This window comes from Protopterus annectens, chromosome 8.part0 (assembly GCF_019279795.1).
Source record: "Protopterus annectens isolate FY-2018-M chromosome 8.part0, PAN1.0, whole genome shotgun sequence".
NCBI classification, from domain to species: Eukaryota; Metazoa; Chordata; order Ceratodontiformes; family Protopteridae; genus Protopterus; species Protopterus annectens.
In genome coordinates this window covers 887,200,517-887,215,024 of record NC_056741.1, presented here as the reverse complement: position 1 = coordinate 887,215,024, position 14,508 = coordinate 887,200,517, and the positions used below count along the sequence as shown (strand labels likewise).

The following is a 14,508-nucleotide window of genomic DNA, read 5'->3' as shown; positions in this document are numbered from 1 at the left end:
TCTGTTCTCATCAGTGACAAGTATGCACTATTCAAGTCAGTGCTTAAACTATTCAGCCTTAGCCTATCCCACAGGCTTTGTGCTTGTTGCATGTAAAAAAAAAACATGTGACTCCCTTACACAAGGTAGCCAAGCTACAGACCAAGGTAATTAATTATATGTCCATCATCCTCACTAGACTGAAGGTTTGGGAAATTGCCATAGCAGAACTCATTATTGCAGGCACAGGCAGCCTAACTGCTCTAGACCCCAATCAATTCAGTTTTATCAAGGGCAGGTCCTGTCTCCTGCACTTAATATTCTTCTTTGAAAAGATTAAAAGGTTTCAGAGGCTGTGAGCAGTGCTCATTCGGTGCATGCTCCTTATTTTAACCTGGTCAAGGCTTTTGACCACTACCTCCACATTGGTTTTATTAACAAATTAGATAAATTTAACATAAAACCTCTATATTTTCCACTGGATTATAAATTGGCTGTCTGGCAGATCTTAGGCCGTGGAAGATGCCAGTACATTCTCTGAATGTAAAATTGCTGGGCTCTCTCCTTTACATTTATTTTGCAGATATACGGTACTGTTATTTTGCAGATATACGGACTGATATCACAGAAGTGGGGTTCACTGAGTTTGATGACAGCAAGCTGAACACTATTATCAGCTTATCTACAGATGTTAAAAACAGCAAAGAAATATGAGAAAGAAATTTACTCAGAAAAAATAAGGTTTTAGGGAAAGTATGTACATGAGAAACTAAAGAATGTAAATGAGAAAGACCAAAAGTTATTCACCTGAAAAAGTATAGGAACATTTCAGGAGATGGAGTAGTATCCACACACAGATATTATACATATATTATATATATTATATAGATGGATTGGTATAGATTTATATTATATTAAGGAAAATAAGTGATGGACAAGGACAGCATTGGTTATGTCCATTTTAAAAGAGGAAGTAGGAAGAGGCAGTATTTCGAGGCCTATAAATCTGATTTTGCCGGCTGAACTCTTTACAACAAGCCATTAAAAAAAAAAAAGAAAATGGTCCATGTATCATGGGATATTCAATACCTGTAGGAAAACAGATCTTGAATTATGAACTAGTTTTAAAATCTATTACAAAGAGGAGAAAAAAAAACATTTACTGATAGATGCAATTTCTTAGATACAAGAGAGACATAACGTCATGGATGTAAATCTGATGATAAAAAGCTGTGTGAATTAAGATCATAGAAACAAGCATTAAACTGTATAAAGTTGTGGCAAGCAGCACAGCAATTCCAGGTTACAACACAGTAAACCGTATCAAAATAGTCTGTCATTAAAAATGGTATTTCAAAGTAATATGCCTTCAGATAAGCATTGTTTAATTTATCCGGTGATGGAACACGGAAAGCATAATATATTGACAAAAATATAGATGACATAAAAGTCACAACTGTCATAAAGGCTAAAAAATTACTTTGAAGCTTTTTTCCAAAATAAGATGTATGGTCAAAACTAAAAGACTTGGAATCAAGCATAAATAAAGATAAAATGTGTATCGTGCATTATAGAAAAGGGAATGCCGAATGCGTATATGTGATAATAGAAATGGTAAGGATGTGAATACTTTTTATTGACTGTAAACTAATGCTTGAATTGCAGGTGGAAAAGATAAGAGCAGTAGAGTTAAATGATTTGCTAAGCTATACACCATGTTTTAAAGAATCATAAAGATAAAACATTACTCCTTCCTATTAATCCCTAATCATATCAAACTTTGGACATTTTCATATTAATAGAAAAATCTGAAGATCAGCAGAACAATTATCATAATGATTGCTGAAATTGAATGACAGTGTATGGTCAGTGTCTAGAAGAATTAAATTTAAATTTGTGCTCTTTTTTTTTTTTTTTTTGCTCACTTTGCCTTGCCCTACATCGTCTGTTGATCATCTGCTTCCTCCCAGCCAGTTTGTTTGCTGTCACTGTAGTAAGGGTGGGTTGGGAGGAGCCATCATTCAGGCTGTCATCAATGTGGTTTGTGATTTTTTTCTGTTTTCAACCTTAACCGCTTCATATACCCTTGATGTAGTATGGGGTGGGGACGGGCAGTGAGCCATTTGTAATGGATGTCCCTTCACTCCTGCGAGGGGCATTGCCATTCATGTGCATCTGCCCCACACACCTTGGAATGTATACAAGCCAGTTTTAAGTTTTGGGTATTGGAACAGGTTAGGTTCCCTGAGAAGCGTGATGATTGAGAAACCAGCCTGGAATTTAAGGAGTTAATGTGGCAGTTGAGATTGAATGCCTGCCCCCCCCCTCCCCGGTCTCAATGACCATTATTCTGTTACCTACCCTAAAAATGAGAGCTCTGAAACTCTAGAAGGAGAATATGTCAGTGGTATATTTTATGAAATCGTATTTTGAGGTCAGACCAAGTTCCATTCATTGTTTTATAATACTATTTTCATATATACATGTATATTTTTTACTTCATGTGATCTAGTTAATTAGAGAATCAATAGGTGGTGGTTATTTATTGATATATTTAATTGTGTAGGGTATTTAAGTAATTGGACAGTTTTGCTATGTATTCTGATGAAGTTCCCTGTGAGGAATGAAAGCCCTTAATCCTTAAAGTTGCTTGGTGCATTTTTCTACTAGACTGTGGTTTTGCTGTGCTGTGGTGCTTTATTGGTTCCAGTGTGCCAGACTGAGTTACTTGGATTTCTTGGTTTACTTTTACTCAGTCTCTTCACCAGTTTTTTGGTTCTTGCATCTGCCCCACCAAGCATGGAAGGTGGTTTCCTGGTCTCTAGCAGGGAAATTGAAATTTATCTTCCCGTGTTCCCCCAAGTGTGCACAAAAAAGAAAAATAATTATACACCTGCCTGCAGAAAAATAAGAATGTGTATAAAAGAATTAATGTTCTAGTATTAATATAATTAAGCATTGTACTGTTTATAAGACTGGGGTGGTGGTGCTGTGGTAGCGTTGTCGCCTCACAGTAAGATGTTGTCCTGTTCGATTCTCAACTAGAGCGTCTTGTGTGTGGAGACATGCGTGAATGGGCGTACCTTCGTTAAAGGTTGTGCATCAGGGCTGGCAACTCGGCACGTAAATATCTATTGCCAATCATTAGTGGACCGGAGTTCTGCTGTGGCGACCCCTAACCGGGAAAAGCCGAAAGACACAACATTGTACTGTTTATAAGCCTTATTTATTTCAAAGTATTTCACGGTTCTTTAATCGTGCTTAAATATCATTATATCCTTGAACACTGGGACGTGTGACTAAACTGGAAAGTTTAGAAGTACTGAGCTGCAGTTATGTGGTGGAAATAATGAAGGCCTTCTTTTAACACAGCTGCACTAAGCTAGGCTGATGAGGCAACAGTTAAGCATGGTGAGTCCACAAGTTTCTCTTAAAGCTACTGCATTGTTCGCAGTTCAGTGGGAAAAGCAGAACTGCCCAGTGGAACTGAATGGTGTAAGAACTGTGGTCACTGATAATTGTGCTGTGCATTCCATCTCTGTTATTCATTAAGATATAGGTTTTCCATAATATGCTACTACTCTTGCTTAGGATACCTCAGTAATGAATGGATGAGTGTGATACATATAATATCTTAACTTTTTTTCTTAGCATATTCTAGGGGAACCCTCTGAGCAGTTCATTTTAAGATACTCACTGTTGACCATAGGTGATCTTAAAGTCTTCAGATCACTCTGATGTAGTTCAGTACAGATGAGTACCTTTTTCAAGACCTGCCAAGCAGGGTAGATGTTGAGAAGGATATTAGCAATAAATCTGAGGATTAAGTATTTGTCTGGAATGGGAAAAATCTAATATTTTCTACATATTATAAAAAACTTTGATGAAGTCACCACATAATCTATTTTGAATGTTTCATTGCAGGTTCCAGAAGCTATTCGGAAATGCCAGAGAGCTGGCATTACTGTCCGCATGGTCACTGGAGACAATATTAACACTGCACGTGCCATTGCAGCCAAGTGTGGAATTATCCAACCAGGAGAAGACTTCCTATGCTTAGAGGGAAAGGAGTTTAATCGACGAATCAGGAATGAGAAAGGAGAGGTATGTCTTGAAATTATGGCTGACTGTAGAAATGGCCTATGCTACTGATAGTTCCTGATTTTAAATTAAGTAGCTTTCAATATATTAGCTTGTATAGTGTGAGGTAGGAAAAATAAAACATCCAAACTGGTGTGTAAAAGACTTTTGTATCAAAATCTAAATTTCAGCTGCTAGGAATTATTGATTTTAGGACGTGTTTTCCAGGCAAAAAATGATCAGCACTCTATAGACCGTAGAAAGCCAAATTGCACTGAAAGCAGACAATTGTAAAGTACAGTGACTGGATATCATGAGCTGCACACATCATATTTCTTCCTAGTGATAGTTTAGTCTAATACAATATAATAATTAAGGCATTATTTTGAGTATTAAATATGCTGAGTGCCCTGAGGCAGCTTTAGAGATATTCAAGCAGGATATGGCTTATAACAGACAGATGCTACATTGCTAGCATCTTTTGAACCACATGTCGCATGTTTATGGGATCAGAAGGTTATACGGTTTAATCTGATATTGTTAATCCTCATTCATTCCTTACACATGGGTATCGGTTCCGAGCTCGGAACCGAACCGGACATTTTCCAAGCTCGCGTCAGCTTCAAACTCTCGAGCTAAACTCTTACCCACAATCCCCGTCTCCCTGTTACCTCAGATTTCGTTTGCCTCATTGCCATTCGGTCGTGTCAAGCTACTTCTCTTGCGCTAAGTACATTCAATTGTTGTTTACTAGTTTTACAGATTACTTTTCTGTCAGAAAAGTTCATATTTTATTGTCTCTTACCCTATCGCATCTAGCATTCATAATTTCTTCAGGTTTTTCTGCTTCTTTCTTTACCACTTTTACCGTGAGGTATTTTCTCTTTACCAATGTTGGTAATCTTTTTCCCTTTTCTCTCATACCTTCGGGTACTCTGTTGTACCATTGCTGGTACCTTCTCTATTAATTAATTTGCTGTCATGGCAGATAAGAAAGGTAGTCCGAGGTTTAAATGGTGTTCTGATTATGGACACAAACTGCCTACTTCTGATGTACACTCTTTGTGTGTTTATTGTTTGGGAGCTTCCCATTTGTCTGTTGACCCACCCTGTACTATTTGTGAGAACTTTTCTAATAGAACCTTGTTGGAAAGGGAAAAAAAAGCTGTTACTGAAGGGACTTCTAAAATCTCCCTTTTCAGTGGCTATTTCTGGGTTGGAGGCCTCAACCCCTCCTAGAGCCCATAAGAAAACTTTGGATGTTCCTACTAAGGCTAAATCTTTGCCTTTGTCCTTGGCTGGGGACTCCCACCAGCTAAAACCTAAAAAGGCTAAAGTTTCGGCTCCAGAGCTCTCTCAGTCAGCCCCAGTGCTTTCGGTGCCTAGACCTTCAGCACCGAGGCCTTCGGCTCCATTAGTGATTTCGACTCCATCTTCTCCTGCAGCCTTCTATATATCGGCACCAAGGGGCTCCTTGGTGCAGACCATTACCACTGTATCGGCACCGACCGTTCAGTCGGCGCAAACCTTAACCGCTTCAGCTCTGAGATCTTCCTCGGAACCAACGCCTTTATTGTTGACTGCAGTTTTGTCGATTCCAGCTTCGGCACTGACAACCACTTCGGCACCGATCCCTGTGTCGGTGCAGACCATGACCGCGGCACCGATGACTTCCTTCGGTGCAGACAACAGTAGTCCAGTCGCTCTCGGCACCGTTGTCCTCGATGCTGTCAGATGAGATGGGCACTGAGTTTGCCTCCTCTGTGGACAGGCCTGTTTCTCCCTCAGTCTCCGTGAGGTCCACTAGAAGCCTTTCCGAACATGATGTGTTGTGTCTGGTGGACCAGGTACTCTTGGCCAGAGGTATCCAACCCCTCAGGAACTATCCTTCCTTGGGAGGTGATCACCCATCTCCAAAGACCCCTTCTTATTCTCCTCCTTCATTGCCTTTGAAGTCCATGGATATAGCACAGTCTTCCCCTTCTGCGGTTCCCTTTATGGATCTCACTAAGGAACCGCAGTTGCCTTCATAGCAGGAAAGTTTTGCTACAACCCAGGATGTCAGTTGTGACACGCATAGTTTGCTGCTTCACAGCCATCCAGGGACTCCGGGTCGGCATGCTGAGCCAATTAGGGGAGGGGTGACCCCTGTCCTAGACATGCACTCCTCTTCGGGTGGACCAGCCTTCCAACTGATGGAGAGGGCTTTTGCTGCTGCTGGTGATTCCGGACTGTCTATACCTCTGCTACACTGGTTTCACAAGTCGCACCTAGCGGACACCAGGTGCAGGAGCCGCAGGACATATTCCCTCAGGAATCCCCTTTTCCGCTGTCTTCTCCAGCTTCTCCCACTGAGGAGGTCCACCAGAAAAGTTTGTGTAAAAGGAAGCACAGAGGAGTCCCTCACCGAAGACACAGATTTCGATAAGGGGAAGGATCCCCTCGTTCACCCTCTGAGGTATCCTTTGGTGATATCCTCAAAATCCTGAAACAGAGAGGTGACTGGAAGTCCTCTAATCCGACCTTTGAGGAATCTGTGTTCCTGCAGGCCTTTTGCGCCAGGCCCCCTACCTCCTAGGTTACTCCACCTGCCGATGAACTTGTCCGGCTCATCGTGCAGCATGCTTGGAAGGCTCCTGATACCGTCAAAGCTATTCCCCGGAGGCCAGATAAGATCTTGTCCCCTCCTGCTTCGGATCCCAATTGGTTCAAAGATCTTCCTGTGGATGCTTTGGTAGTGGCGGCCGCAACAAAAAAGAAGTAGAAAGCCAGACTGTCCATCCACCTAACAAAGAGTCCTGGGCCATGGACAGGATAGGGAAGCGCACCTTTGCTTCAGCGACCTTTGCTATCAAGTCCCTGAATTATATGGCACATTTTACCAGGCTTCAGAGGGATCTGGTTTCTGAGCTCTCTGAAACCTTGTCTGGTGCCATGTCTGATGAGGTCCGTGACAAAGTGGCCTCTCAGCTGGCCACCATTGAATCTATATCTAACTCTTCTATGCGATTGATATCTCATGCATCAGAAGGAGCAGCTAGAGAAGTGGGTTCAGCTGCGGTCTTGAGACAACACACCTGGATGCGCTTGTGCAACTTCGCGGGACCCTTTAAGTCTTCTTTTCTTAATGCCCCCATTGAGGCCTCCTTTTTGCATGGGCCCAAAGATAAAAGCACACTGGCCAGATGTGAACAGGACGGTAAGACCCTTTCTGCCGTAGATGTCTGTTATTCTTCCCCTCAACGTGCTTTCTCCCAAAACCAAAAGAGTGGGAAGATATGGTTCAAGAAATCTCAGGGTCCTTTCCGTGACACACAGGCCGAGTTCTCCCACAGAGGCAGAGGCGGATACTCACAGGGAAGACGCTCCTTTCTGGGCAGTGGGGGTCCGCATAACCAGGGTTCAAGGGATTCTTTCCCTGGTCAACCCTACCAGCGCTCCTGAAGAGCAGCCCAACTCCTTTCCTCTGGAGGTGGTTGGGGGACGTTTCTCCTTGTACCCTTCTGCCTGGCTAACCATCACCACCGATTCTTGGGTACAAAGGATTACAACCAGAGGTTATCATATCCCCTTCGATCTTTGTCCCATCCCTTCAAAAAAATCTTCCTGATGTTCCACCCAGTCAAAGGGAAGAAGCAGCACTAGAGATAGAAAAGCTGCTAAGAAAAAACAGACAGGATCCGGATTTTACTTGACTATTTTTGGTGCCAAAGAAAACCTGGGACTGGAGACCAGTGTATTGAGCAAGTTTGTGAGAGTACAAAAATTCCGGATGGTCACAATACAGTCTATCCTCCCGCTTTTGGAAAAAGATGATTGGATATGCTCTATAGATCTTCAAGATACATACTACCACATAAAGGTGGACAGGCCATCAAGAAGATTTCTGTGCTTCCGTGCAGGAGCCAGTCACTACCAGTTCAGAGTACTGCCCTTCGGACTCTACAGCCCCCAGAGTGCTCACAAAGTGCATGGCAGTTGTCACAGCTCACTTGCGACTTCAAGGATTCCAGGTGTTTCTATACCTAGACGACTGGCTCATTTCCGCCCCCACCAGACATCTACTGGAAAAAGCCCTAGCATACTCTCTTCGTTGCTCAAAGGCTAGGCATAACCATAAACTGGCAAAAATCCAATCTCACACCATCTCAGTTGACAGAATTCATAGGGGTTATCTTGGACACAAAAAACTGCAGAGCTGCTATTCCAGAGCACAGAATTCTAAGGATAAAGCAACAACTACTTCCAATCCTTTCAAAGGAAAAATCTACGGCTCACTCGGTTCTACAGCTGTTGGGTTCCATGGCAGCCTCCATCACCATTGTTCCCTTGGCCAGGTTTCACATGAGACTTCTACAATGGCTACTGCTCACCCAATGGTATCCTTTTCAGCATCCTCTTTCAGCCATGATTCATGTAACCCACAGGTGCAAACAGGATTTAAATTGGTGGATGACCCACAATCTCTCACAGTGGTCTTGTCCCTTCTCCCCCCAACAACCCAAGGCCACAGTGACCACGGACGCCTCCCTGATGGGGTGGGGGGCTATGTCAGGGACAGACAGTCCAAGGCACTTGGTCCGAACTGGAGGCCCATCTGCATATAAATGTTCTAGAGCTGAGGGCGGTACTTCTGGCGTTGCAAGCATTCCATCCCCTGCTGTCATCTGGAACAATTGCGATTCAATCAGACAACATGGCGGTGGTCTGGTACATCAACAAGCAAGGTGGAACCAAATCTTACCCCATTTGCCAAGAGGCCATGAGGATATGGCAATGGGTGATGGCTACCAACCGTTTTCTTCTAGCAATGCACATTCCCGAGAGTTCCAACATGATAGCAGACAGACTCAGCAGGTGCATTCTTCAACCTCAGGAGTGGTCCCTGAATCCCTTGATAGCGGCGGAGATCTTCCACCACTGGGGCCGTCCTTGCTGCGACCTCTTTGCATCCCCGACCAACTACAAATGCATCTACTTTGCCCTGATTTCCCCTCCAGGACAGTAACCCAGGGATGCTCTAGTCCACGATTGGCCCTCGGGTCTTCTTTACGCATTTCCACCCTTTCCCCTCATTCTCCAGTTTCTGAAGAAAGCACGTTGGTTGAAAAGCAAGGTGATATTCATAGCACCATATTGGCCTCGACAGATTTGGTTCCCCTTCCTTTGGCCTCACCTACTAGATCGACCATGGATTCTCCATCCAACCCCAGAGTTGATCTCACATCCACAGAACCTGATTCATCCCAGCTTGAACAGCCTGAAGCTCACGGCTTGGCTACTCCAATTCCCTTGATAGCCAGGCAGAATGATCTTTCTTTACCAGTACGTAATATTCTCATTGCTTCTCATAAGTCTTCCACTAGAATTACTAATCTGAGGAAGTGGAAAAGATTTACCTGTTGTCTGAAAGATAAACAAGTAGACCCCTTTTCAGCACCAGTGTCGATAATACTAGACTATCTGGCCAACCTGTTTCAGTCGGGTCTATCGACCTCTACCATTAGAGTTTATTTGGCTGCAATTTCTAATTTTCATGAGGGTGTGCAAGATTCCTCTTATGTCGCATAAATTGCGAAAGACCTTCATAAAAGGTGTGAATCATCTGAAGCCACCTTTTAGAGAACCTATTCAACTATGGGATTTATCATTAGTTCTACAAGCTCTGACAATGTAACCTTTCAGACCAGCCTCTTCTTGTGACCTCAAGTATTTGTTATGGAAAACCTTGTTTTTGGTCGCCATTACTTCTGCCAGACATATTTCTGAGCTTCAAGCTTTATGTATCATGAGTCCATACTTGATTTTTCATAGAGATAGTGTGTCTCTGAGAACTAATTCATCATTTCTGCCTAAAGTGATCTCTGAAATGTCCATTAATCAAGCCATTGAATTGCCAGTTTTCTTTCCCAATCATTCAGACAGAGGAGAGTATTGCCTACATACCCTAGATATACACAGGCAAATCCGTTTTTACTTAAACAGGACTAAACCTTTTCGTAAATCTGACCAGTTGTTTTTGGCCTTTTCTGGACCTAGATTAGGATCTGCTGTTGCTAAGGTCACATTAGCTAGATGGTTGAAGGAATGTGTGACCTTTATTTATACACCACATAATATCTCTTTGCCTACTACAATGAAAGCTCATTCAACAAGGTCGGTGGCAACTTCTGCTGCCTTCCATGCCAGAGCTTCTTTACATGACATCTGTGCAGCTGCAACTTGGGCTACGCTTCATACCTTCATCAATTATTACAAATTGGATTTGGCCTCCAGGGGAAGAGCATCTTTCAGTTCTATGGTGCTCAGGAATGTCCTTCCATGAGAGCCTCCCAGGAATAGAGGTAGCTGGGGACTCTGTCCCATGCGTAAGGAATGAACGAGGATTAACAATATCAGATAAAGAAGTTATGTCTTACCATAACGTTCCATCTGTATTGTTGATCCTCGTTCATTCATTACGACCCTCGCTTCTTCCCCCTCCTCTGGTTTCTAGTGGATCTCACCATCCGTTTCTCTTAGGTTATTTGACCAGAGGTAGACTCTACTTTCTTTGACTTGCAAACTCAATGAGGTAACAGGGAGAGGGGAGTTGTGGGTAAGAGTTTAGCTCGAGAGTTTGAAGCTGACGCGAGCTTGTAAAATGGCTGGCTCGGTTCCGAGTTCAGAACCGATACCCATGCGTAATGACTGAACGAGGATCAGCAATAGAGATGGAACGTTATGGTAAGTCATAACTTCTTTTTCTTGTACCCTGCACTTGATTTAAAATTTTCAGTGTCGATATGGCATATGACATGCCAAAAACAAGACACTTACTTAAAATGTTCTTTCTGTGCAAATACAATTAGTATTCCTAACATAAAACTGAGGTATCAGATTAGGAAAAAATCTTCATTTGAAGGACTCTGGAGAAAAATATCCCTTGAAAGAAGATTCTGAAAAGTTTGTGTGGGACTAAAAATGTCATCTGAGTAGTTTTGATGAATGATTATCATGGCTAAATTAACTTTAACATTAGAATATCAGAAATCTTTGTCAAAAGTTCGTGAAGAAAGTTAAGTACTATTTTGATAGATTTGAAAAGCATAACAGTCATTTCACATCTGCCTAGGATCAGAAGTGTTTCTAGTTCATAGAATTTTTGGTGGATACCCTCTAAAAAGTCTGAAGCAGATATGTATGGACACAGGCTGTGATGAGTGATGGAAAAACAAGAATTCTGCATGTGAATGAGGTGTGGCTATGAAAATATAAAACCTGTAAAGGATGTAAAGTTATTTCAAGTGGAAATTTTTCTTGTAGTGATAAATGAATGCCTGCAGAAGATTCACAAATGTCCTCCATCTTTGCCACCATAAGTCTATTAGAATTAATGAGGCCTTGTAAGACCTGACAGTCATCTGCACTTGTGGAATCAAGAGAAGAAGTCTGAAGTAATATAAAAATGTTGTTAGCCATGATCAAATTAATGTTTCTAACACTTGACATAATTAGTTTGAAATTAAAGAACATAATGTTTAAAATGATTTTGTTTCAATGGAGATGCAAAGTAATTTATTGGTAAGTATTCTGGTTTGAAAAATGTCTGTCCATTATTAACTGCCTCAAGGACCACTAAAGGGAAAGAAGGAAAGATGACTTTGAGAATCCACTAAAGAACTGTGAATATCTATAAGGTACACTATCATAAGGTTGCTACGAAAACTCAACATCCACTGCTGCAGCCTTACTAAAATGGTAAGAGGGTGCAGTTTGGTGTTTCCTTGTTGGGTGATCATCATGCTACAGTTGCAATGTCTTTTTGTATGGAATGCTGACCCTTGCACATGAAATGACTGAAATGCTGAAAGGTTGGGAAGACATTCTGAAATTACAGAAGACTGATACGTGTTTATTTTTCTATAGTGAAATATGCAACATCACTAAGAATATAAACTCCCTGCTTTAGATTTCAAACATTTATTGTCATGTGAAAAAGTTTGTCTTGCAGCAAGATGAGTGTTGGGCTGCTACTGTAGCAAAGGTGAACATGTCGGCCGTGGTATCATGTATTAGTTCTGGGAAATGACCCCACTGACCTCTGAGGTTCCACTGAGGTACTTTCACGTGTGGTTACCATGATCTCTAACAGTCTGTTGAGTAGATCTGCTGTGATCATATTAAGGTAATTAAGAAAAGAAGCAAAAATTACTGCTACAAAAGCCCAAGTTTGTGGAAAAATGGCAAGTGTCTGATTAGTATGTGTGATGATGCTTGGAATGACAGCTGTGTGAATTGTGGCTTTTTCTAAATCAAGTGCTGTGCCTTTAGATTAAAAAGAAAAAAATCCCAGATTTTCTGCAAGAAGTAGGCTACTCTAGAAAGGAGAGGCATTAAAAGACACAGAATTGACAACAACTGTCTCCTGTATGAAAGTGTAGAAAATTTTGTGTATTTATCTTTACTTATTTTATTTATTCATCATTCATCCATCCATGCATTCATTGTTTCTTTTTTTTATTTTCTAAAAGGATGCATGAGTTTCCCTTTGAGCTCTTTTCAGCCAAGATCCAATCTAGAAAGCACATGCAATGATGTAATATTCATAGAGACAAAACACTAGAGTAATGTTCACTGATTATAAATACATATGTATTATGTCTTACTGGTAGATGATATTTAAGTAGTTCAGGATGCCATCCAAGACACAGACAAGCATCATGGTCCCAGCCAGGGGGCAAGTGAGTGCATTATTGGCTATCTAACCCCCTTTCTCTTGAGGAAGTAGGGGCTTTTGGAGGCTTTGAAAAGTTGCTCAGGTCTAATCCAGACAGGTTTTGCATTAATTTTTTGGGGAATTTTCCCTTTTTAGGTCAGGAAAAAGGAAAAGTGCAAGAGGAAGCACTTCAGCTTTCACCCCAGTATGGACATGAGGACAGAGAAGGTTCTTCTCCATTATCCCTGTTGGATGACCCCAGGTTTGGAGAAATTTTGGAAATGATTTCCTAACATGGGTTTATTTTAATGTTAAAGTGGGATAGACCCCGGAAATCCCTTCCTCACCTGAATGCCTTTTCATGAAGCTTTTGAGCCTTCTGGGTTTTCCTGTTGGATAATCCTCCAGCTGACAAGATGGTTTGACTGGTGGTTCAGATGGCTTGGGAGAACCCTCATGTAGTAGTTCCAGGTGGCTTGGAAGAACCCACGGATGGTGGATTTTACTTAAGACTCTTTTTTTTTGGTACTCAAAAAGATGAAGGATCTCTGGAACATCATTAACTTAACTAGCCTAAATCAGGTTGCTCCCATAAAGCCCTTCCACATTGTCACAGTGAAGTCATCTCTTCCCTGTCTGTCTCAAGGAAACTGGATATATGTTTTGGACATCCAAGATGCTGTCCTCCAGTTAACAACAGCAAAGAAATTGTGGATGTTTCTGTAGTTCTGCAGAGGAGCCAGTTAATTTTGATTTTGGACACTGTCATGTGTTCTCACCTCAGCCCCCAGGATGTTCACTAAGTGCCTATTGGTGCTTGTAGCTCATTGAAGGCTGCAAGACACAGATGTCGTCCCCAGCCTGGATGACTGACCCCTTGTAGCCCCCAAATTTTGACAGTCTGTTATTCTCAATGGAGTTTGTTCTGTCACTTTCCCAGTCATTATAAATCACAGTGAATTCTGATGTTCCAGCTAGTTCCCATTCATTTAATTTAATTCATCATATACCTTTCAGACAGTTAGTACTGTTAACATTGTCCTCCAGACAGAATCACAGCAGAGTATTGCTCTGCAGATTTCACAAAGCCGGACTGACCCCACTTTATTATAAGGCACATAGTCTAATGGCAGTTTCAAGTTACATACTTCCAAATGCCAGATACCACCTGGCAATACTCTAATGGATCTAGATATCTCAGATATGCAAAATGCACATCAGTTAGTGGCTTCATGTGGACAGCCTCTCTCTGGTTAGCCTTTTTCAAGCTCCCATCCCCAGAGTGACAGTTACAGAAAATACTCTTGCATTTTCAGGAGTAACCCGTCCAAGGTACATGGTCTTAGGCTGAGGCCTTAAGTGTAAATGAGGGTTGTTCTCCTCAGCTTGCAGGTCTTTAATGAGTGCCTCTCCCATGTGCTATTGCTATCCACACTGGCGCCACAGTTACAGTTTTGTACAGCAACAAACAGATGGGATCATATTCTTATACCATTTGTCAGGCAGCCAGGATAGTTTGGGAGTGGATTTTTGACACCAGTTACCTTCACTTTATCAGAAGAAACCAGTTCCATAGCAGACTGGCTATGTTATTGCCTGCTGATGTCCCATGAGTGGTCTCTCAGTTGATCTGTGGAGCACAGATTATTTTGTAGTCAGTTTTTGTATCCTCAATCAGTACAAAATGCAGCCACTTGTTTTCCCTTATTCCTGCTGTGGAAAGATGTCCCAGATATGCCCTCATCCAGAAG

The 14,508-nt window shown here is 41.9% G+C and overlaps 1 protein-coding gene across 6 annotated transcripts in view; it reads left to right on the top strand.

Annotated features, from left to right (window-relative positions):
• LOC122809137 (plasma membrane calcium-transporting ATPase 3) overlaps positions 1-14,508 on the top strand; it is a 4,021,470-nt gene that overhangs the window by 3,034,514 nt on the left and 972,448 nt on the right. For all 6 annotated transcript variants that reach the window (XM_044080406.1, XM_044080412.1, XM_044080407.1 and 3 more), the window contains one exon: positions 3,904-4,083. In XM_044080406.1, coding sequence (XP_043936341.1) covers positions 3,904-4,083 — 180 coding nt within the window. The remainder of the gene's footprint in view (positions 1-3,903; positions 4,084-14,508) is intronic.